Source organism: Taudactylus pleione, unplaced genomic scaffold (assembly GCF_031769625.1).
Source record: "Taudactylus pleione unplaced genomic scaffold, aTauple2 ptg000065l, whole genome shotgun sequence".
Classification (NCBI taxonomy): Eukaryota; Metazoa; Chordata; class Amphibia; order Anura; family Myobatrachidae; genus Taudactylus; species Taudactylus pleione.
The window spans coordinates 6,811,735-6,835,070 of NW_028284467.1; the positions used below are offsets into that span (position 1 = coordinate 6,811,735).

Consider the following 23,336-nt stretch of genomic DNA (forward strand, 5'->3'; position numbering starts at 1 on the left):
TCTGTTATAGTTTTTGGAATGCTTTGAAGTTCTTCGGGGTAAAAACTGCCAGTTATAACTTCGCCGTACAGATCCGCCAATGTATAAAGTGGCCTAAGTCCTTTAGTGTTCACAGCCTGTATGACGAATATTTCCACAGAATAATTCTGTTCATAGCCTTTCTGAAATATATCCTTATATTTGGAGATGCGTACGTGCTCACCGACGGCTAATCGAGGCGGTATTTTATTAGCTTCAAAGTATTCGCCGTACGTCGTCTTAAAAATGCTCAAAGCATTAGAGGCGTTCACATCACACGGCGTACACTTAATCGTTCTATGATACGTGTTATTATAGGTGTATATGAAGTCCTGTAAAACATCTATATATCTGTAGGTATTCTGCACTGTGAAATAGCGCCACATCCGTGTTTTGAAAGTCCTGTTGAATGTTTCTATAACTGCCGCCTTTACGTCGTTGTTGGCTGTAAAATGATGTATATCGTATTTTTCAAACAGTCTTTTTAGGATCTTGTTTAGAAACTCTTTACCACGGTCGGTTTGCAGCTTCTTTGGCATGCAGCCCTGCTGAAATATTTTTTCAAAAGAACTAGCGACGGTTGCTGTGCTCTTAGACGTTAGGCTTACGGCCCAGGCTCTTACTGAATATATCGATAACTGTTAATATATACTTAAAACCATTGTTGTACTTCGCAAGGTCTATCAGCGATACCAAATCGCATTGCCATTTATATCGGATACGCAGATCATGTTCCTTTTATAGGTTTATGTAACGTATACGCGTCTTGTTTTTGCATCCATTTTTTAATTTCCGTTCTTTTAAACGCGTCTTTATTGGCCTTATAATACTTATCAAAGCCGCTATAACTGCCGGGGTTCAATACCGTGTAATAAAATTAAGTTTGATGAAAAAGTAGTGAGCAATGTGAAAAGAAATAGTGGGCGCTAATCAGGGTACAATTAAAAAAGGCATTTAATAAGGGGCAATAGGAGTACACTCCAAGGGAAAAAAACACATATGGAAATACATAAATGATGTTATTCAGAACGTATAAATTAAATGAGAATACAACAGATGAAAAATATTAAAATTAAAATTAAAGATGATACATAAAATTGAAAAATAAAAATAAAAAATACAAAATAAACAATAAAATGAACCCTAAAAAATGAAAAATAATGAATAATGAAATTAATATGAAATTTTACACAATAATGATAAAACAGCATGCACCACTCCTCGTATGGTGCTGCACATAGAACTACATAAATGTATTAAACCACAGAGCAATTGCTGTTTGATAAACACAGATGTAGCAATGTTGAATCGATTAGGATACTAGGATCACTTAGCAAGAGAGATACATGTCCTTCAAAAAACTGTATACATTTGTATCTGGAATAGTTCCTGCTAAAAAATGTTCCCAAAAGAGAAAATTCTCTGAAGCAAGGTATAGATGGATCGTAGCTCGTAAGTGTATAACAATCCCAGTTAGAGCTATGGATGGATCCAAAACGAATATTAGTAATTAGAGGCTGTGGATATGCAGCGTGGGTTGTCAGACGGGAGAAAGTTAATCACATGCATGTGTGTTTGGTATATGTACCGCTCAGTTTTTCTGCCCTGAATGTGTCCCTTTTATTCAGACCAAGTGCTGCATGGTCAGCAAGCCGGCAGTAGTATTTTACCAGTATAATGGTCAAATCAGCAGGGACCCACGGTCAGGGCAACAGCAGCCCATGTACTCTATGCCTCTCCACAGCAGGCACTCATGTAATGCGTTTCTCCGCCTATACGCCCATCAGCGGTTTCCTCAGACAGTGTAACACATAGACCCGGCAGTCGCTATAAATACCATCTTCAATTAAGCGGATCACAGGTGTTGTCTCCAAACTTATTGTAGCGCATGCGCACTCTCATAATAGTGTTTCTTCAGTTGATAGTAGAAGTGTTCTCCTCACTTCAATTGTACTTGCGTATTTAACTGTCACATCAGACTCCGTTCTATATATGTAAAACAGCCAATAATAAAGATGGCAACATTGTATTTATAAGCTAATTGCTAGAGATGTTTGCCGAGTATCCAGTTGTAAGAATAGCAGCATTCTATTTGTGTATTAACTGCAACTATCTGTCACTTGCTCTGAAAAAAATCGTGCTCTTGACACAGTAATAGTTTAAAAAAGATATCAATACCAATATGCATAACAATAAAAATATATACATAAAAAAATTAATTTAGTTAGAATAAAAATATAAAAATATACATTTAAATAAAAATAAAAATAAAAAAATAAATATAAAAAATAAAAGTCCAAGAATGATGATGTTCGTCCATGTAAGATGACGTTTTGCCTCTTTCTGAGTTCCGTTTTTTTGGAGGGAAAAATCCGAACTCCACGTGCAAACTCGAACCTATCCGAGCCTGCACATCCCTAGTTCAGTGGGAAGGTGGGATAAGAGGATGTCTAATTTTTTAAATACATGAGACAACCCCCCACCCCCCTGTCACAACTACCAGTGTTCCAATAATTTCAGCAGCATAGGGATTTACATTCTGACAGTTGCAAGAATACTTTCTGCACAGTAAGGTGGTGACAAGAGTTCTCCCTGTATTGTATATCAGGCACAAGAATGCTCTATATTGTATGGTGGTCAAGAATACTCTCAAAACTACTTGACAACTTGTTAAAGGCGATAGATGAAGAAGTTGTAAGATCAGCAAACAAGATTGTAGAATTGTATCCAAAATTTTTGTCAAGCTCATTTGCGGAAGAGATGCTAACCTTGAGAACTGCACTAAAGGTGGACATTCAGAAGTTAAACAACATAGCTGATTTTGCATATATGCTGATCGTGGAAAACTATACTATTGCAAGCAGCTTTTGTAACATTTGCACAGCTTTACTATTGTTCTTGACCATACTAGTCACAGTGGCTTCATGCGAGAGTTCATTCTCAAAGCTCAAATTAATCAAGAATTACCTTGGAAGCAACATGTCTTAGGAGCAGCTGCAAGGACTTCCACTTTTAAGCATAGAATGTGAGGCAGCTAGAAAACTTAACATGGATAAAGTTATTGATGACTTTGCTGAAGCCAAGGCACGGAGAAATAAGTTCAGATAGTTGTCAAAAACGAAAGGATGGTTTTTTTTTCTTCACAAGAAATGTTTTTTTCATTTTTATTTTTACCAAACTGCCATTTTGGGGGGAAGGAGGAGGAGGGGGTGGGGTGAGGAGGGGGTGGGGTAGGGAGACGAGGGGAGGCGCGCCAGTAACTTTTTGGTAGGGGGGGCAAAATTTATAGTTACGCCACTGTACACTAGGCTTAAATGGTGATTAATTAAGTATTCTCTAACATCTTTCTACAAGTGCCGCAGGGCAGGCTTGCTGGGACCTATAGTTCCACAGTAAAGAACATTCTTAATTCTATCTTTAACCCATTGTCCCCACACCCACCACCACCAGGGCTGGTTGATCTTTTTCTTTTTTTGGGTTCCCACTTTCTGAGGATTGTCAGCCCTGGGCTGGCCAGTTTGGGGCTGGAGAATGCTTTGGCAGGGGACCCTACGCTGTGTCTCCCAGCTATGGCATCACCACCCCGGCTGGAAAATAGGGGGAACCCTATGCCATTTTTTCCCCAGTTTTCCTGTACTAGAACTTGCTTAGCGGATCAGGGCCGGTTATGCTTTTGGGGGGGGACTCCACACTGATTTTTTCTAAATTTTTAACCCTTTCACCAAAAAACACACAGAAGCACTGATCTGTACAGTGCTTCAGCAGAACACTCTGTCACAGTCACTTCTTTTGTTTTCAGCCCAATACGACTGAAGTCACACACAATCAAATATGATTGCATAGACCAGGGTTTCCCAACCATTGTTCTTAAGGCACACTAACAATCCAGGTTTTAGGGATAGCCATACTTGAGGACAAGTGACTTAAATAGTACCTCAGTTATTTCGATTTAACCATCCATGCACAATCATGGATATCACTAAAACCAGGACTGTTAGTGTGCTTTGAGGGCCGAGGATGGGAATCACTGACATAGACCATTGAAAACAAGATTCAGTGAAATACAATTCTTAGTAAAGCCGTGTGTCCCAGCAATGGCCAGTGAGTTCATTCTCTACCAGGTGTGATTCTTAGTAAATTTACCCCATAGACTCTAGAATCCAAATACTAGAAAGCTTGTACAGGCAAGAGATATTATATTCCAAAAGACAGCACCACTTTGAGAAAAGACAGAATTTGGTTTGCTGAACAAGTATGTGTTATTAGATATACCAGCAGCTGGAGACATACGTGAACCAGAGGCTATCAGTGTGGACATCCAACCACAGACATGAACTTCTGTGAGATTAAACAGTGGAAAACCAACAAGGAGATACTATGAGGAAATTGCAAATATTACACTTAGTGAACATCAAGGAAGGGTGTGTACTACCGCACAGTCTCCATAATGCTCCTTTAGGGAAGCATCAGTACCTTACCAAGATGTCCGCCATTTGGTCTTTTGCGCATGTGTAACACTCACTATATGGACAGTTCTAAGGGCCTGATTCTGCATGCAGGCAGCTTTACAATTGCCACCCTTGCAGATATGGTAATACAGCAGGAGGCATCACGCCTCCTGTGCATTACTTATATGAGCTGTGTTGTCCAATGCAGCATTGGATAATCTGCGTAACATCCCATGGGGTCCCACAGCTGGCCACTGCAGTTTAGAGGAAAAGGCCAGGAAATCTCCGTCAGCTGACGCAGATCCTGGCTTCTTCCCTCCCCTGCAAAGGCAGCGACACGCCTTTGTTTCGGGAAACGGAGGCATTGCCGCACCCTCATCGCCCACAAATGGCAGCAGACATCGGGAATCTGTGTTCAGCAATGCAGCAGCATGCACTGCTGAATCAGGCCCTAAGTGTGATATTATGTGCTATTCTCTTACTAAACAACTCTGCATCTGAATTCTCTTATAGTTTTCCGAATGGTTATCAGAGATACAGGCAAGAATGTTCAATACCAAGGTGAATTTATTTCACAAATAGCAGTTAACACATTAGCAATTTCTACACCAGCAATCCAAGTTTTTAACAATTCACAATGCAATTTACTACACACTGTTCGAGTAAGAAAATGACACTGTGATCTGTAAATTTTATTAGAACTGGAATTCAGGAATCCCGGATTAGGCTGTTGAGAGAAGGGTTAAACAATAGACATGCTAACAATAAAATGTCAATAGGCAATATCAATAATAGGTAAACTATAACTCTCTATTATGTTGTGTCACCTCTGCATGCAAGAGAGTCCGGTGTTTTTTTTTAGTGTTTGCAAACAGTGCCCGGGATAATTACTGTAGACAGTTATTAAAATCCTAGCGGTATGGCAGACTGAAATAAAGCTTATTGGAGTTGAAGAACAAGTTTATTGTCTCCTGTCTCTTTATTTTCCTGTCCTTACACTTGCAGCTGACAGACGTTATCACTAAATTACATGTATCCTAGTCAGATGATTATTAGGATGCAGTTCCTTCTTGTCATCTTGTCATCTATCCTGGCTCTCCTTCTCTTATTGTTCTATACTGTGGCCACTTTACTTAATGAACAGAGTTATTGTGGGGACATACGCAGTAGGTAAGGAAATTTACTGCTGACTACAAACATTTCCAGTATTAGCTATAAAACTGAGGTTGATACCACCAGGAGATTTATACTGCGGTATGATGACTTATTTATTCAGGCTGACTCCTCACATGTATTGCAGATATTGCGGCATTTGTACATTTATATGTTTATCAGTCAAGCCCTGTAATTAGTTGACGTTGGGTGACTTCTTAGTGCAGCTTTAAACAAAGTCTCAGTGCAAAAAAGGTTGCATAAAATGCACTTGTACCACCTGCCAATATATGATCGCTGGGGATACCTTTCAACACTCTCATTCTGGGCGCACTCTATATATTCGGAAACACCTGACATGTAGTTCAAAATTCGTTGTATACCAATTGATTTGTCCCTGTGGACTGTCATACATCGCTAAAACCGAACGTATGTTTAAAGAATTTATGGCAGTCCACAGGTCAGCAATTAGAGCAGCTATCCTCAGCGGCAATAGTGACCAATCGGTTGCTCGCCACTTTAGTGTAGCACATCATCCCCTTACTTCCCTCAGATATAGAATGATTGATCAGGTTGCGCCATTAATGAGAGGAGGTAACAGATCCCTAAAACTACTCCAATGCTAGACCCGGTGGATACATCGACTTGGTACCCTTGTTCCCAAGGGCCTTAATGAACAACTGGGCTTAGCAAATTTTTTGTAGATTCTATGTATAACATGCAATTTTTCTCTTAAGGTATAGGGATTTAATTATATATGGCTTCCATATAGATTATTGATAGGTTAAGTCTATCTGTAATAGAAGGCTTCTTTTTGGTATAATATAATGTAATGGATAATACTGTTTACAAATCTGTTTAGTGGTATGGAATGATTATTCAAGATGTTAGGTCTGTAATTCTGTATATTTCTATTTAGATCGCTTTTTTGATATGTTTGTTTAGTGCATTCTTTGTGTCCATGGTGATGGGGAGCACGGTGATGACGCGTCATTGGATGACGTAATCGCATGCGCCGGCTGGACGGGTGCTGAGTCCCGCTTCCGGCATATGGCGTTTTTTCTGCACATGGTGAAGACTACTTAAGGTAGGATTGCTGTTATGTTTGATTATAAGCTTGATAAAAGTGCTGAATTAAAGAGCACTGAAACGTTGCTATCACATGCCGTTTTAAAGTGGATTTTTTCAAGTCACCAGGAGTGCCGCAGTGGTCTATATATATATATATATATATAAATAAATATATATATATATATATATATATACACTCCTTTTGACCGGCACTCTGCGTATATGTTAGTAATTACCTTGGTGCCCTCCTGGGGAAACAACTTCCTTGTGATAGAGATTCAATAGGCGGCACTCCAAGGATTCAGATGACTTTGCTTCATCTTTCATCAGGATACCTGAAGAAAGCTGAAGTAAACTCATCTGAAACGTTGATAAGCAACACAATTGTTGGAGTGAATTTGTCTGTTTAAAATCCTGTTTTAGAAGAGTGCTGCCTATTGAATTTACATATATATTTCAGTGTACATATATGAACTGCTCTTTAATTAAACGTAGATTACATTTTATATATTTATTTTATGTCAGTATACATGAATTCATGCGTGTTTAGCCAGTCAGCTCGCTGCAGCCTTTGGTTAATATGGGTGAAAACTGTGAGGTGGTCAAAATTGGCTGCAAATTAATGCTATTAAAGGTTAATAATACTGTAGGAACAAAAATAGGCTCAAATAACTTGATTTTAGAAATACAGATACAGATCCAAAACCAAAATATTTTAGGGTGGTTTTGGCAAAACCTTTTGAGGGTGATTTTGGTAAAATCAAAACTCGGGGGTCTGCGCACATCTCTAGTCACATTACATTGATTTTCTATTTTTTAACTTGTATGTTAAGCGAGGTACACATGGCACGATGTGTACCCACCGATGTGACCAACGATGCGAGAGCTGACATATCAGGTGGTCCCTACACAAACGGGGCGATCCAGTGCCCGACCACCCGATATGCTGTCCCGACCCCATAGCGCTGCATGGGATCGTCAGATGATTTGCCAGATCTTTTGAACATGCAGAAAGATAAGGTGAAGCGACAGACCCCACGGGAGCACACAATGCATGATATTGTGCATATACACAGAACGATATATAGCTGCTGTTTTATCGTTCCAATGCGTCGGATCATCAGTTATATCGTTCCATATGTACGGGCCTTTAGCTTTAGAAGTTGTCCAGTTTCATTCTTGTTGACATAAAACTCAATGCATATATCTCAAAGCTAGATAACCATTTTATTCCAGTCTCTCTTAGGTGCTGACTCAGTTGCGGCTGCATTGCATGCAGGGAAATATATGCAGATCTTCACCTGTATGCAGACTTGCACTCATCTCGGCAGCTGCAACTGCCCTACGAATCCACTTGCATTTCCACTTACATGCTCTCAGAATATATGCTTGGCTTAGACGCATGTGTAGTGAGAAAAATCATAAGATCTGTCCATAAGATAAACTTGCATGAAACTCTGAATCAGCCCCTTAAATGTTTAAATGCAAATCATAAAAATAAGTAAAATTTTCTATCATTTTATGGGGGGTTGATTAAGTTCTTTGGCGATGTGATGCCATGATGTTTGGCTATGCACATAGCTGTGCATTACTGTAGCTACACGTTGCTAATTTTCCTACTCGCCTCTATAGTGTATGAGGGAAAACTAGTCACTAGTCATGAGGGGCTTTTGGTCAACCAATTCCGGGAGGCACTGCGCTGCCATTGCAGAGAACTGAATCTACCAGTTGAGTCTGTGATTTCTTTATAATTACAGCTACAAAACTTGCAGTAATAATTTTACTGAAAGTATTGTGTTCACATCCTACAGTACTTAGCTCATACTGTATATAGTTATAAACATGCATGACAATACTTTTCAGAGCAGTGAAGAATGGAATTTCCTTTCAAGTTGATCCTTACATAGGAGACACATCCAATCCATTAGGAGATAGTTTTATTTGAATTTGAAATTTTTACTTAAATTGTCGTAGTCTCAAAATGTACTGGCAGCCTGTCTGCAGCTTCTGGCAATGGGGGCTGGTAACGGTACTGGTATCCATATGCCCTCAGGTGGTAGACAAAGTATTCTAGAGTGTGCATGAGATCTGGATCAACATAATGAAAGGATATAGCCAGGTCTGAGCAGCACTGGGGACCCTGCAGAAGGATAATATATAGAAAATAAATTTCCATAATTCAGGTTGTAAAAAACAAACAAACATTAATTTAAAGAAAAATAAATTCTAAAATAAATCAAGCATATATAAAAGAGCTACTACTAATATTTCATACAACTATCATAACTGATATTAGAGATGAAGTTGTAAATGAGGGGGAAAATGGTTTTTTTTCTAGAGCAGGGCTATTTTTCTGGAAAAAGAGATTCAGGAACTGTGGGTGGAGCTATTGGATGTGGATCTATAGAATAACAAATATATATATATATATATATATATATATATATACACAGACACATAGATATTATTTAGAAAAGAAGGCACTCAAAAGGGACTTTAAAATAAAACTTTTTTTATGCAAAATAAAATTTTGGTCTAGGACATTATGTCATAGTTAATGAGAGGTTCAGGAACTGAGGGCCTGATTCAGAGCTGGACGCTATTTGCGCTCGCTCGTTCAGAAAAAGGGGCCGGCTATTTAAATTGAGCGTTCGCTCTTTGCGGTCTGTTGACGCCTCTATGTCTGAGCGAGCAAACGAAACATGCGCTCGCTATTTTGTAAAGACACCCCCTGGCCGCTCGCATCCTACGTCATCTCCGCTATTTATTTGATTAATCGAGTACATCGAAAGGCGTCTGACCTGCTCGCAGTGCTTGTGGTTGGATTTTCCTACCGCAATCATGCGAACAGTTCAGGCTAAGAGACAACCAAGTGACGTGGCCGATGACGCTGCTTTGTTAATTATGCATACCCTTAAAACGCCCGTTTTGACCGTTTGGCACGCCTGCGTTCGGATCTCCACTCCCCGTTTTCAAGCACCTTCCCCTGTTACCACCCAAAAACGCCTCATCCTGTCACTCAAATTAGCAGGCACTCGCTATTTTACGAGCACTCGGTTTCCGACCGCAATGACTGGTTGGCGCATGCGCATTACAACCCATACGCATGCGCAGATGTGCGAACATCGCTCGGAGGGAACGAGCGGACGCTTACGAGCGGCTCTGAATCAGGCCCTGAGTTCCTGCTGAAAAATAGCACTATTCTAGTGTATAGCACTAGAATAGTGTGAGGAGACAAGGGAAAAGGACTTCTAGGACTTGCCTGCATGTTGAAAAGAGTTATGACCCAGTTCTGTGTTCTTAAATTGAAGCCCTCAGTCTGCATGTCTCATACAGGAAGTTTGCCAGCAGCAGACAGCAAAGGTGTGTTCCTGTTACAAAGCCCTCCTCCTTCCTCTCTGCAAAGACTGACACCTGAGCCCACCAATGAGTGAGAGAGAGGGAAGTAGGGTGGTGCAGCAAGAGGAATTGTGGGATAGTGTGTGAGTACAGTGTGACTCTGAAGGTTGGGGTGTTGTCCCCTCTCAGTGTCTTTAGATATATAGCAGCTCTGTGTGCCCTGCTACATCTGATATTGCTGGCCAGGTAGAGAAGAGATATACAGCAGCTGGAAAAGACTTTGCTGAACTCTGAGTGGACTGTAATGATATAACCCTGCTTACTGTTTGCTGAATTTCTGTGTCTCCATGAATAAAGTTCATCATTCCTTCATTATAACCTGCTCCACTGTGTGATCCCTGAACCCCAGGATACCCAGGACACCCGGTATCCTCACATTTGGCGGCAGCGGTGGGACGTCACACAGTTCCTGCAGTAATTCCAGGGGAGTGAGTAGAAGCCACGCTAATACCAGAGAATATCAGCATGGAGAGTCAGTCAGCAGTTGCAACCGGCGGCCAAATTGAAAACGTCATGAGAGAGCAGGAGAAGTTTTACCGGACAGCCCGGAAACCGCACCTGCAAGGATTTTGCAGGATGAAGGGAATTGCTTATAATGGGACTGACACCCGGGAGATTCTGGTACTACGGTTGTTGGAGTGGGATCGTGCACACCCAGAGGATCCCGACCACCTGAGTGATGATGAAGAAGGACCGACAGGCAGTGGAAGCACTTCCAGTCGGTTACCCGAGTCAACCACCGCTACTCCCGCCCTACTACAGAGCTGGCTGGGGGCGCTAGGTGAAAGTGCAACTACACAAGAGAGAGCTGGAGTGATCCAAGCAATATTAGGGGTACAAATCCCTACTAGCAGCGGAACTGTGCTGTCGCCCAGAGGGGCTGAACAAGAGAACCGGTGCTTGGGATTTAAGGATGTTCCCACATTTCGAGAGAATGAAACTGACATTGACACTCACCTGCAGATCTTTGAGAATCTCATGGGAGTGCACGGGATAGAGCCAGCTGAATGGCCCAAGTACTTGGGGCCAAGTCTCACCGGTAGGGCTTTGGAAGCCTACAGGGCTCTAACTTCCCAGGAATGTGGAATCTACACCTGCATAAAGAAGGCATTGCTGGCTAAGTTTCAGATCACTGCAGAATCTTATCGTCTCAAATTCAGGACACTGAGCAAAAGTGGGACTGCTTCCTACCAAGAGTTTGCCAGTCAGCTACGGCAAGCTTGTGGAAAATGGCTCGAGGGTAGACAGGCCTCTACCGTGGAGCAGATCATCAACCTAATTGTGGTAGAACAACTAATGATTAAGATGGCACCAGAGATACGGGAGTGGGTCGCAGACCGGAAGCCCAGCACGCCTGAACAAGCTGCAGAATGGGCTGATGAATATATAGCTAACCGTCCCCAATGGAGAGTCTTCAGTGCAACAGGTGGTACAAGAACCCCACGAGCGGAGAAGCTCCCTGACAGAGAACCACGCATAAATGATAGTAGTAAAGGAGGCCCTATCAAAAACATTTCTTATCAACCACCCAGATTCAAAGTGGCTAACCCAGAACCTCGGAAGTGCTACCGCTGCAATCAACCAGGACACTTGTTGAGGGACTGTCCACGCACGCGAGGGCCATTCCCTGGGGCTAGACCGGCCCCAGTCTCTGTGGTATGTTACCCCATGGAGGATTATTGCGAGGAGGTCATCCATTCAGATGCGACCGAGATGATGGATGGGGTGTATATTGTAGACCTGGTTCTGGGGGAGGAGCAGGCAACTCCTCAGAATATGCAGGGGCACTTACAGCCTGTGTTGGTAGAGGACCAGCGGGTACAGGGCCTACGAGATTCTGGGGCCTCACTCACATTGATTGAGCCAGACCTGATTCCCACCTCCCGGGTGATTCCTGGACAGTATGTACGAATTGCCACCGCCGGGGGACAACAGACCGATATCCCCGTCGCCAAGATACATCTCGACTGGGGAGCTGATCAAGGAATCGTGGAGGTCGGAGTACTCAAGGGGCTACCAGCCAAGGTCATCCTCGGGAATGATCTGGGACAGGGACTGGTGACACACTTCGTTCAAGTGGTGACCCGGAGCCAAACCCAAAGAGCAGTGACCCAGGTGACAGATTCAGAACAGAACCAACCTACCCCGACCACAATGGTGAGTGAAGTACTGGACAAGAAACTGGAATCAGAGTTAGACTTGGGGGAGGTGGACCGGAGCGAGTTTCGACAGGCCCAACGGACAGACCCTTCCCTAAGTAAATTAAGGAGTGCAGCCGACCTGGGGTTGGAAACAGCTGATGGGAGCAAGATAGTTTGGGAAGAGGAATTGCTGTACCAAGTGGTCGTTCTTCAGTCTGGACAGGAAACAGTAATGCCTACTAAACAGTTGGTGGTACCTACACCGTACAGAGCACAATTACTAGCCCTTGCTCATGACATTCCAGCGGCCGGGCATTTTGGCACCCGTAAAACACTGGCACGATTGTTGCGGAATTTCTTCTGGCCACGAATCTCTAGAGACGTTAAGCAGTATCGAGACACCTGCAATACCTGCCAGAGGCTCGGGAAGACCCAGCGAAAAGCTCCTCTGCACCCATTACCTATTATAGGGGAGCCCTTTGCCCGTGTTGCCATAGACCTAATTGGACCATTAGCTATTCCCAGTCATACGGGAAAGAAGTACATCCTAACACTGGTGGACTTTGCTACACGCTATCCTGAGGCTGTGGCCCTATCATCTATTGACACAGAACACGTTGCGCAAGCATTAACAGACATATTCAGTCGGCTTGGATACCCACAGGAAGTCATCACAGATCAAGGGCCCCAATTCCAAGGTGAACTAATGCAAACCCTGTGGGAAAAGTGGGGGGTTCGACCTCTTCGGACCACCTCTTACCATCCACAGACCAACGGACTCTGTGAACGTTTCAATGGAACGCTAAAAAGACTTCTACAAGCTTACGTGCTGTCCGAGGGGAGGGACTGGGAGAGAGCCCTTCAACAGCTTCTCTTCGCTTATCGGGAAGTCCCACAGGCGTCTACTGGATATTCCCCATTTGAACTTTTGTACGGCCGGAAAGTGCGGGGGCCTCTAGACCTGGTCAAAGAGAGCTGGGAGGGAACTTTCCAAGAACACCAGCAGCCCATTTTACAATATGTAGAGAATATGCGGAACCGCATGAGAAGATTGCTACAGTTAACCCAAGAGCATCTCAGGGAATCACAAGAGAGACAAAAGGAATGGTATGACGCCCATGCTCAAGACCGAGAGTTGCATCCAGGGCAAAAAGTAATGGTGCTTATCCCAGTGCGAAGAAACAAACTGCAGGCTACGTGGGAAGGACCGTATACCGTGGTAAGGCGCACCGGGCCGGTCAATTACGTGATTGCCCTGGATAAGGGAGGGAAGTACCTACGCACCTTCCATATAAATCGAATTAAGGCCTATCGTGATCGTCAAGTAGTAACAATGGCGGTATGTTGTCCTCCGATGGAGGCACCAGAAACTGATCCATTGCTTGACCTTTTGGGAGCTGCTAAAGAGAAGAAAGGAGTGGAATCAGTCCAGGTGGGACAACAGTTGAATGCAGCCCAGCAGCAAGAGATGTGGAGGATCTTAGAGGCTGAACAGGCCCAGTTTTCTTGTCTACCTGGTCGAACTCATCTGACCGCCCACCATGTGGACACTGGGAGTGCTAGGCCCATCCGACAAGTCGCTTACCGGATGACTCCAGGTGTTATGAGGCAGGTAAAGGCTGAGATCGAGGAGATGCTAGCTTTGGGGGTCATAGTGCCATCTAAAAGCCCATGGGCTGCTGGGGTTGTGTTGGTTCCCAAGAAAGATGGGACCACACGGTTTTGTGTGGACTATCGCAAATTGAATGAAGTCACCACCACTGATGCTTACCCTATGCCCCGTGTTGATGAGCTACTGGATCGGATTGGAGGGGCTGAGTTTGTCTCAACATTGGATTTGAGCAAAGGCTACTGGCAAATCCCACTTACCAAAGAGGCCCAGGAGCGTTCTGCCTTCATCACACCGGAAGGACTCTTTGAGTGGACTACAATGCCTTTCGGGATGAAGAACGCCCCTGCCACATTCCAGCGAATGGTTAATGACCTCTTGGAGGGGTGTCAAGACTTTTCCCAAGCCTACTTAGATGACATTGCCATCTTCAGCCATACCTGGGAGGAGCATTTAATTCAGGTGACAGAAGTGCTGAAGAGGATTAGACAGGCTGGACTCACCATACGCCCAGATAAGTGTCAAATGGGGATGGCTGAGGTTCAGTACCTAGGACATCGGGTCGGAGGAGGTGCTATCAGACCTGATCCGGCAAAGGTGGAGGCTATTTCCAATTGGCCCCAACCTGTCAACCAAAAACAAGTGCGGGCATTCCTTGGAGTCGCTGGCTATTACAGGAAATTTATACCACATTACAGCACCGTGGCCAAGGCTCTGACAGACTTGACCAAAAAGAGATATGCTCAGAATATTGAATGGACTGTTGAATGTGAGCAAGCTTTCAACACCTTAAAAGACTTGCTGACTCGAGCCCCAGTGTTGGCTGCCCCTGACTACAACAGAAAGTTTATTGTGCAGACAGACGCATCAGGGTGTGGACTTGGGGCAGTGTTGAGTCAAGTGGGAGCAGATGGTAGGGAACATCCAATTGTGTATCTATCCCGTAAACTAGCTGACCGAGAGATAGCCTACGCCACTATTGAAAAAGAATGTCTAGCCATAGTCTGGGCCTTAAAGAAGCTACAACCATATCTTTATGGGAAAGAATTTACTGTTGTCACTGACCATAACCCGTTGTATTGGCTAAACAGAACCTCGGGGGAAAATGGGAGGTTGTTGAGGTGGAGTCTGGCGTTACAAAGTTTCAACTTTTCCATTTCTCACAAAAAGGGACGAGAACATCACAATGCTGACGGGCTATCCAGATGTGAGGAAACAAATATCAAGCTTCGCAGACCCTCGGGCCGAGTCGACAGTCAGGACTCCAACATTGGGACCATGTCTGTCTCCTCGATTTAAGAAGGGGGAGGTATGTGAGGAGACAAGGGAAAAGGACTTCTAGGACTTGCCTGCATGTTGAAAAGAGTTATGACCCAGTTCTGTGTTCTTAAATTGAAGCCCTCAGTCTGCATGTCTCATACAGGAAGTTTGCCAGCAGCAGACAGCAAAGGTGTGTTCCTGTTACAAAGCCCTCCTCCTTCCTCTCTGCAAAGACTGACACCTGAGCCCACCAATGAGTGAGAGAGAGGGAAGTAGGGTGGTGCAGCAAGAGGAATTGTGGGATAGTGTGTGAGTACAGTGTGACTCTGAAGGTTGGGGTGTTGTCCCCTCTCAGTGTCTTTAGATATATAGCAGCTCTGTGTGCCCTGCTACATCTGATATTGCTGGCCAGGTAGAGAAGAGATATACAGCAGCTGGAAAAGACTTTGCTGAACTCTGAGTGGACTGTAATGATATAACCCTGCTTACTGTTTGCTGAATTTCTGTGTCTCCATGAATAAAGTTCATCATTCCTTCATTATAACCTGCTCCACTGTGTGATCCCTGAACCCCAGGATACCCAGGACACCCGGTATCCTCACAAATAGTATGTTGAAAGGGGATCGTGCTACTACAGAGACTCCATCTTACTCCTCCAGGGAGTAAGATGGAGTTTATGCAGTACCGCGATCCCCTTTCAAATCTGCTATATAACATGAAATCTGCTATTCACTGACTGATGCTGGGATAAGGCGTGGCCATGATCCTGGGATGTCCCAGCAGGCTCAGCGCAGCCACACCTCCTCCCAGCATCAGTCAGACAGAGAGGAGAGATGGAAGCGGAGCTGACTGGGAGAGCACATGTATTTGCCCTGCGCAGCACACTGCTGTAGGAGAAGTTGACCATGGTGCTCAAGAGGTGAGCCGCAGGGCGGGTCCTATGGAAATTTTGCTATGTGGCCCCCCTTGGTCTAGTTACACCCCTGCTACCGGTGTATGTAATAGTGAGAGTATGGCTGTACCTGCTTTATTATTTAAACCACCACACTGGATAAGCAACTGGGCCGTACATAGATTCAGGGAATCTGCTGGTGTGTACAGAAACTCTGCTACACCTACAAGCCTGTACACACATATTTCCAACATATAATTCTATTAAAAAATATTGCATGGAGATGTCTAATAAAATATTTAGAAATGTTTAATAATGTACAGTAGATCAATAGTTTGTAGTTAGTTGCAGAGTAAGGGGTAAAATAACTTAGATTCGTGTTGGTCCTGATTTGTCCTGTTTTTCCTTTCGGATAGGATCGATCAAAAGCTGCCGTTTTTTTCACTTAATAAATTGGGAATTTACCAAGGTCCCGTTTTTGACAGGATCATTTTGTTTGATAGTGTATTTGATCGATCCTTTCCGTGTTGAAGCCACGAGTTCCCTGCCCGACTTTCTCTCCCGATCAAGCAGCCTGCACATATCAGTGAAATATGTGCAGGTTGCTTGTTTGTTTTTATTTATGTTAAGGGTTAATTTTTTTTTTTAAATTGACGTTGGGATCCCCCCAAAAGGCTAACCAGCCCCGGACTGGTTCCTAACATTATGGGGAACAAAACGTGTAGGGTTCCACCGTAATTTAAGAACCAGCACCTGGCTACAGGGCCAGTGCTGGTTTTAAATATAGGGAGGAAAAAATTGCATAGGGGTCCCCTTATATTTAAAACCAGCACCGGACCCAAACCAACCATGGTGTAACCGGGTCTCCAGGGCCAAAGCATTCTCACCCCAAGCCGCTCAGGCCAAGCCGGGGATCTCAGAGGAATTGGGGACTCCTGAAAAAAGGGGTCTCCCCTCTCCGGAAACCCCAGACTAGGTCTGAAGCCCGGTGCTCTTCCCTGCACCACTGGGCTGTGTAAACTGTAAAATAGAAGTAAACTATTGTATTTTAGAGTGGAACTACAGGAACCAGCATTCCTGCCCTTTGGCACTTGTACCCCACTGTAAAATAAATAGTTAAAAAAGACACAACACATACACCGTATATAGTACAAGTTTATTACATACATACCTCAATCACACATACTTACCTCTACCAGCTGGTCGGTCCACTTGTCCAATGTAGAAATCCATGTGGAATGACCTGCAAAAAAGATCCTATACTCGCCTACATCCTGGTGCTGCTCTCCGTAGCATCCAGGGTCTTGGCAAAACAACAAACCGACTTTGCCGAACATGTATAAGTATATGCCGTTACATATACTTACACCTAGCAAAATGACAGATGAGCAAAATCTTCTGTTATTTCTCTCGGGCCAGTAGCCAATCAGTGGCCACTTTAATTGTAGCGGCCGGTCATTGGCTGGCTCCATGTGGGTCCCAGCCAATGAGCGGCCGCTGATTGGCTAGCGAGGTGTAAGTATATGTAACAGCATATACTAACACATCTCAAAAATATGATATTCACGCACTGTGGATCACATGGGAAATATACAATGTTTTAGGTAACAGCTGCATTTACAGGAGACCAACCTAATCAAAAGGCAAATAATAACAACACAGAGCTGCGCTTATCTTGTGACTGTAGTGAGTTCATCTTAATGGTAGGAAAAAAGCAACTTAATGAATCGATATGAGTGTTGATAATATCCAGACCAGAACTGAACTAAACAGTATTTTAGTTCTATCACATAAAATGGTAGGCACACAGGTTGTACAGACATTAGCGATGTATGCTCATAACATGCAATAATAAACAAACATGAAACATATGTATATAAGAAAAGAAAAGAAAATCTTCCAATTAACTACTGGTGTTGTGAAATGCTGGTGATTAAACCGTCTGACCAAGTGTCGCTCAAAAATAATCCGAGTGTGGACAGTCTTGTATTGTCTTTTACCCTTAAATAGGAGACAATACCTTAATCCAGGTTCGCTAGTTCAATATGATTGAATTGAATAAAAACCATATAAGGGTAAATGTCACTTGATTGATTGTGGATGGTAGATTGACTTAATCCTAAACCAAATAAAGAGTACAAGTAGTCTCAGCAGCGTCCCGCTATTAAAAAAGATTAAGTTGGTGCACTTGGCAGTACTGCAAGGGGCCAGATGACACACTGGTAACGAGGGTTTGTGGAATAAGTACATTCAGGGGCTCTGGACCTAGCCTTCTTTCCGGATGTCAGACAACTCGGGTCCGCCTTGTCTTAGACATCCCCCAGTGTCTAGTGTTCATGGAGGTGCAGCTGACATCTGGGGTAGGGATACATCGGTTCAGGGCTTGTGAGAGCCGATTGCCGGATCCCTCTACTGCTACGGAGACTACCTGTGGGTTCCTCTCGCCGGGGGAGTAAAATACTATTTAGTTCAATCCTGGTCTGGATATTATCAACACTCATATCGATTCATTAAGTTGTTTTTTTCCTACCAATAAAACGGACTCACTACACACACAAGATAAGTGCAGCACTGTGTTGTTATTATATACTTACACATGTTCGGTGACCCTTTTGATTTCGGGGGTCCTCACCTCCCCTGAGATCCCCGGCTTGGCCTGACCGGCTTGGGGCGAGAATGCTTTGGCCCTGGAGACTCGGTAATAGGATCACCTGGCTGTAGCATTACACCCTGGTTGGATTGGGTCTGGTGCTGGTTTTAAATATAGGGGACCCCTACGAAATTTTTTTCCCCTATATTTAAAACCAGCACTGGCCCTGCAGCCAGGTGCTGGTTCTTAAATTACGGTGGAACCCTATACATTTTGTTCCCCGTAATTTTGGGAACCAGGACTGGCTGACTTGTGATGATTAACTCCTTGGATGCAGGAAGTAAGTCATTTGCACAGAGAGGTGTATAACAGGGTGTGTGTGCTGCTGTGTGTGACAGGGTGTGCTGCTACTGCGTGTGACAGGGTGTGTGCTACTGCAGTGTGTGACTGCATGCTGCTGCTGCAGTGTGTGACAGGGTGTGTGCTGACAGGGTGTGTGTGCTGCTGCTATGTGTGACAGGGTGTGTGCTGCAGCTATGTGTAACAGGGTGTGTGCTGCTGTGTGTGACAGGGTGTGTGCTGCTGTGTGTGACAGGGTGTGTGCTGCTACCGTGTGTGACACAGGGTGTGTGCTGCTGCCGTGTGCGACACAGGGTGTGTGCTGCTGCCGTGTGTGACAGAGGAAGGAATTAATGGGGAATTTAATTGCTTTGTTGTTTATCTTCTGTAAAACCCTGCTTGGAGTCCGAGTTAGCCACTATCTCTGATTATGTGCTGCTGGGATTACTATATATATATATATATATATATATATATATATATATATGCTTTTTTTTTTTTTTTTTTAAATCAACTGTTTGGAAACCCCCCTTTAAAATTCCTGCTTTTGCCCCTGGGCACTGCACAGGGAGGACTACTACTGGGGCACTGTATAAGTGGGACCACTACTGGGTGCACTGTATAAGGGGCACTGTATAGGGGGGACCACTACTGGGGTCACTGTATAAGGGGGATGTCATGACTGACTCAGGAGGATCTCCTACTGAGGAGCTGAAAGCTGAGGTCCTGGGTTGTGGAATGAATCGGAGGTGAGAGGCCTGGATGTATGTCCTCCTCATTCACAAGTATCGGATGTTGGCGAGACCTGACCAAAGGCGTGGAGGCTAACCTGCTGGGAGGTGTTCACCAGTGACCCCTCCAAGCGGGTATCCGATACAGGTAGGAAATGGAGGGAGATAACACAGATGAGGCCCAGGAGAGTGTACTTCTGATAGAAGCACTAACAAGGATTCTATACTTGGATTTTGTACTGAGTGTGTGGGCAAGGTGTCAGATGCACCACTGGCACAGGAGAGTGACACTCTAGTTGTACTCGGATGTTGTACTTAGTACGCTGGCAAAGTATCAGACACACTGCTGGCACAAGATGCTGGCACAAGAGAGTGACACTGTAGTTGTACTCTGATGTTGTACTGAGTACGCGGGCAAGGTATCAGATGCACCGCTGGCACAGGAGCGTGACACTGTAGTTATACTCGGAGGATGTACAGAGTATGCGGGTAAGGTATCCAGATGCACCGCTGGCACAGGAGGGTGACACTGTGGTTGTACTCGGAGGATGTACAGAGTACGCGGTCAAGGTATCCAGACGCACCGCTGGCACAGGACAGTAACTAGAAATGACTCGAGAGCAGAATAGCAAGGGAAATTGGAATGAAGTGACGGCAAACAAACACTAGTAGAAATGATGTTGTACAGGCAACTTCCTGTTGTCCAGAGCCCAGTAATATACCTCAAGGTAGCAGTCCATTGGAGGACAGCGCCAGCTGACAACAACCATTCTACCTTTGGACGAAGGGTCAGTCAGGTGATAAACACTGTCATGGCTGCGCCCATGATGGCAACCTCAGTAACCAAATCATGGAGCAGCACATGGATGTCCAAGTGCACCTAAGGCACAATCCTCAGCGCATCACTCGCCGCCTCACCTGAAGTCATGGGAAGTCAGCACTGTTGTGAGTAACGGCCGATCCTAGTCCGAAGCCTGACTGGGGACCACTACTGGGGGCATTGTATAAGGGGCACTACAGGGAGCACTGCATAGGGGGGACCACTGCTGGGGACACTGTATAGGGGACACTGCATAGGGGGGACCACTACTGGGGGCACTGTATAAGGAGCACTACTGGGATAACTGCATAGGGGAGACCACTACTGGGGGCACTGCAAAGGGGGACCTACTAGCAGCACTGTATAAGGGGCATTACTGGGGGTAATGTATAAGTGGTACTACTGGGGGCACTCAATAAGGGGCACTACTGGGGCACTGTATAAGTGGCACTACTGGTGGCACTGCATAAGAAGCACAATATAGGGGGCACTGCTACTGGGGACATTGCATAAGGGGCACTACTACAGTGGACATTGCAAGAGGGGCACTACTACTTGGGGCATTAAGGTGCATATGGAATGGAAAGGAATGTTTCCCAGAGTGATGAGAAATGGTGGTGTATGTTGCCACGTCCCCATTTTCCAGTGGCCATGCCCTTTGTGGCATGTGACCATGCCCACTTTTTCGACCATGCACCAAAGGCACATGCACCTAAGTAAAGGGGGGACTCTATTTTTTAACTTGCCCTGGGCTCCAAATACCCTAGTTATGCTGCCTGCCCTTCAGAGCCCCCAGCGTGTGTGGCTCCATCAAAGTCCACCTAAACTCTGTGCTGCCACGCAGGCCCAGGGTGTCGAAGCTCCCCTGCAGTTTGTGATGCTGAAAGAGAGTGCCCGCTGTCTGCTGAGAGATGGCCAGCTGTCCAGGTGGTGGTGCTGGATGAGCAAAGCCAGAGGTGGCTGAAGCTGAAGGAGAGCCCAGATCATGAGAAACACCATGACTAGCCTGTCAGGGAGTCCCGAGTGTTTGCTTCCTCCTGGATGAGTGCTGGCTGAGACTTCCCCCCAGCTCCCCTCACTCTCTCTCTTCCCATCTCCATATACATCTATATATCTCCTGTCTGTATTTTCCCTACACTACAGCCTGCCTGGAGGTCCCCATGTCTGCTTCCCCTGGAGTGAGCGCTGCCCGAGAACCTCAGCTCCATATGTATATATGTACATAAATAGATAGATAGATAGATAGATAGATTGGGATAACTTGGGGTAATTAAGCTCAGTAGATGAGGTAGTGGTGCAGTGCCTAGGTGCATAATAAGGGTCCACGTGCAGCTTTTCAGGTTTAATTTAAATAAATGGAACTTTACTATCATCATTCAAGAACAAAAAAAATAACAAACTCCGAGCCCCCATTAAGGGCACTAACTCACATCTTGAACCATATTATGGCAGCTAGTCTGCAAACATAACTCTAGTAGTCCTGTCTCTCACAGGTATAGACATGGCCCCCTGGTCTGACTTCCACAAAGTCACACAGTCTCTTTAATGGTCCTGCCTGCTTCCTGCAAGTATGGATCCGGCCTCCCGGGTCTGCAGCTTGGCTGCTACAGCTTCATACAAACACAGTCAGAGTTTTCTGTTACTCCCTGCCTCTTGCAGGTCTGGAAACACAAGCTGGCCATCACACATTGCCAAAAGAAGTCTGCTGTGCTGTGAGAATGGCTGTGGGCCCCTCCGCACAGAAAGTAATGCCCCTAACAATACATCCTCTCCACTCCTATATCTCATTTCCAAAATCTCTCTGTATTTCAGAATTGCTCTGCAATTGCAGTGGACCTACTTCATACTGTACTAAAACATCATCACTCTCCCTTCACCTGGGGCAGACTCTTGCACCTCTGTGATTTCTGCCCTCTTGCTAAGAAACTTCAGTCAAAATCTAGGTGCAAGGTGTGTCCAATGTAGAGATATGCGGGCTCCGTTTTCCGAGCCCACTTGAACTTCCTCGATTCGAGTGAGCACAAGTTGCGGCTCAGGTGTTCCCGACTTGCTCGGATTCCAAATCGAGGTAAAATTTCATCATCCTGGAGTCGGATACTCGCGTGTTTTGGATCCTATATAAGTCCCTCCTACGTTGATTCGGGCGCCATTTCACACTGACTCCAGTCTAGGCTGACGTGTTCAGTGGCTGCTGTGCTGTGTTCATCCTCTCCACCACCAGTGGTTGCTGCTGTACTGTGGGCCTGATTCAGAGCCGGACGCTCTGACTAGAGCGCTCGCTCTGAATCAGGGCCCTCCTACCTAAACTTGGAGCGGCCTCCTGGCCGCTCGCATAGCTGTGGGTGACCACCCACAGCAAATGCGAGCGGCCAAAATGATGGTCATGATGGTCAAGACCATCGCAACCATCGGGCTTGCGACGAGACCCTGCGGTAGGGTCTCGGTGACCGCAAGCCCTGGAGTGATTTTGGCTCTATCAGAGCCAAAATCACTCCCACTGACATCACTAATGATGTCAGTGGGGCCGGACCCAGACGGTAGGCGTTCCCATGGGAACGCCTCAGTCTGGCAGCCACGCCCCCAGCACGCCCACCAAAGGGGGCGTGCTGTCAATCAAAATCGACAGCACGCCCCCTTTGGTGCGAGACCCGGAGCGACGGCTTCCCCATCGCTAGCCGGGTCTCGCGCATGCGCACGATGGAGCAGCCTCCATCGTGCGCATGCGCACTAGGGCACCATCGACCCTCTTGCGAGCGCTGAGCGCTCAGCGCTCATGAGCGGGTCTGAATCAGGCCCTGTGTCCACTCCAGTCCCTGTGTCCAGTGGCTGCTGCTGTACTGTGTCCACTCCAGTCCCTGTGTCCAGT

At 45.2% G+C, this 23,336-nt stretch overlaps 1 protein-coding gene across 1 annotated transcript in view; it reads right to left on the bottom strand.

The window, feature by feature from the left end:
* Window positions 1-5,015: 5,015 nt before the first annotated feature.
* LOC148534644 (glycoprotein-N-acetylgalactosamine 3-beta-galactosyltransferase 1-like) overlaps window positions 5,016-23,336 on the bottom strand; it is a 200,459-nt gene continuing 182,138 nt past the window's right edge. The window contains exon 5 of the mRNA XM_088465924.1: window positions 5,016-8,829. Within this exon, the coding sequence (XP_088322050.1) occupies window positions 8,650-8,829 (180 nt within the window). The 3' untranslated portion in view covers window positions 5,016-8,649. The remainder of the gene's footprint in view (window positions 8,830-23,336) is intronic.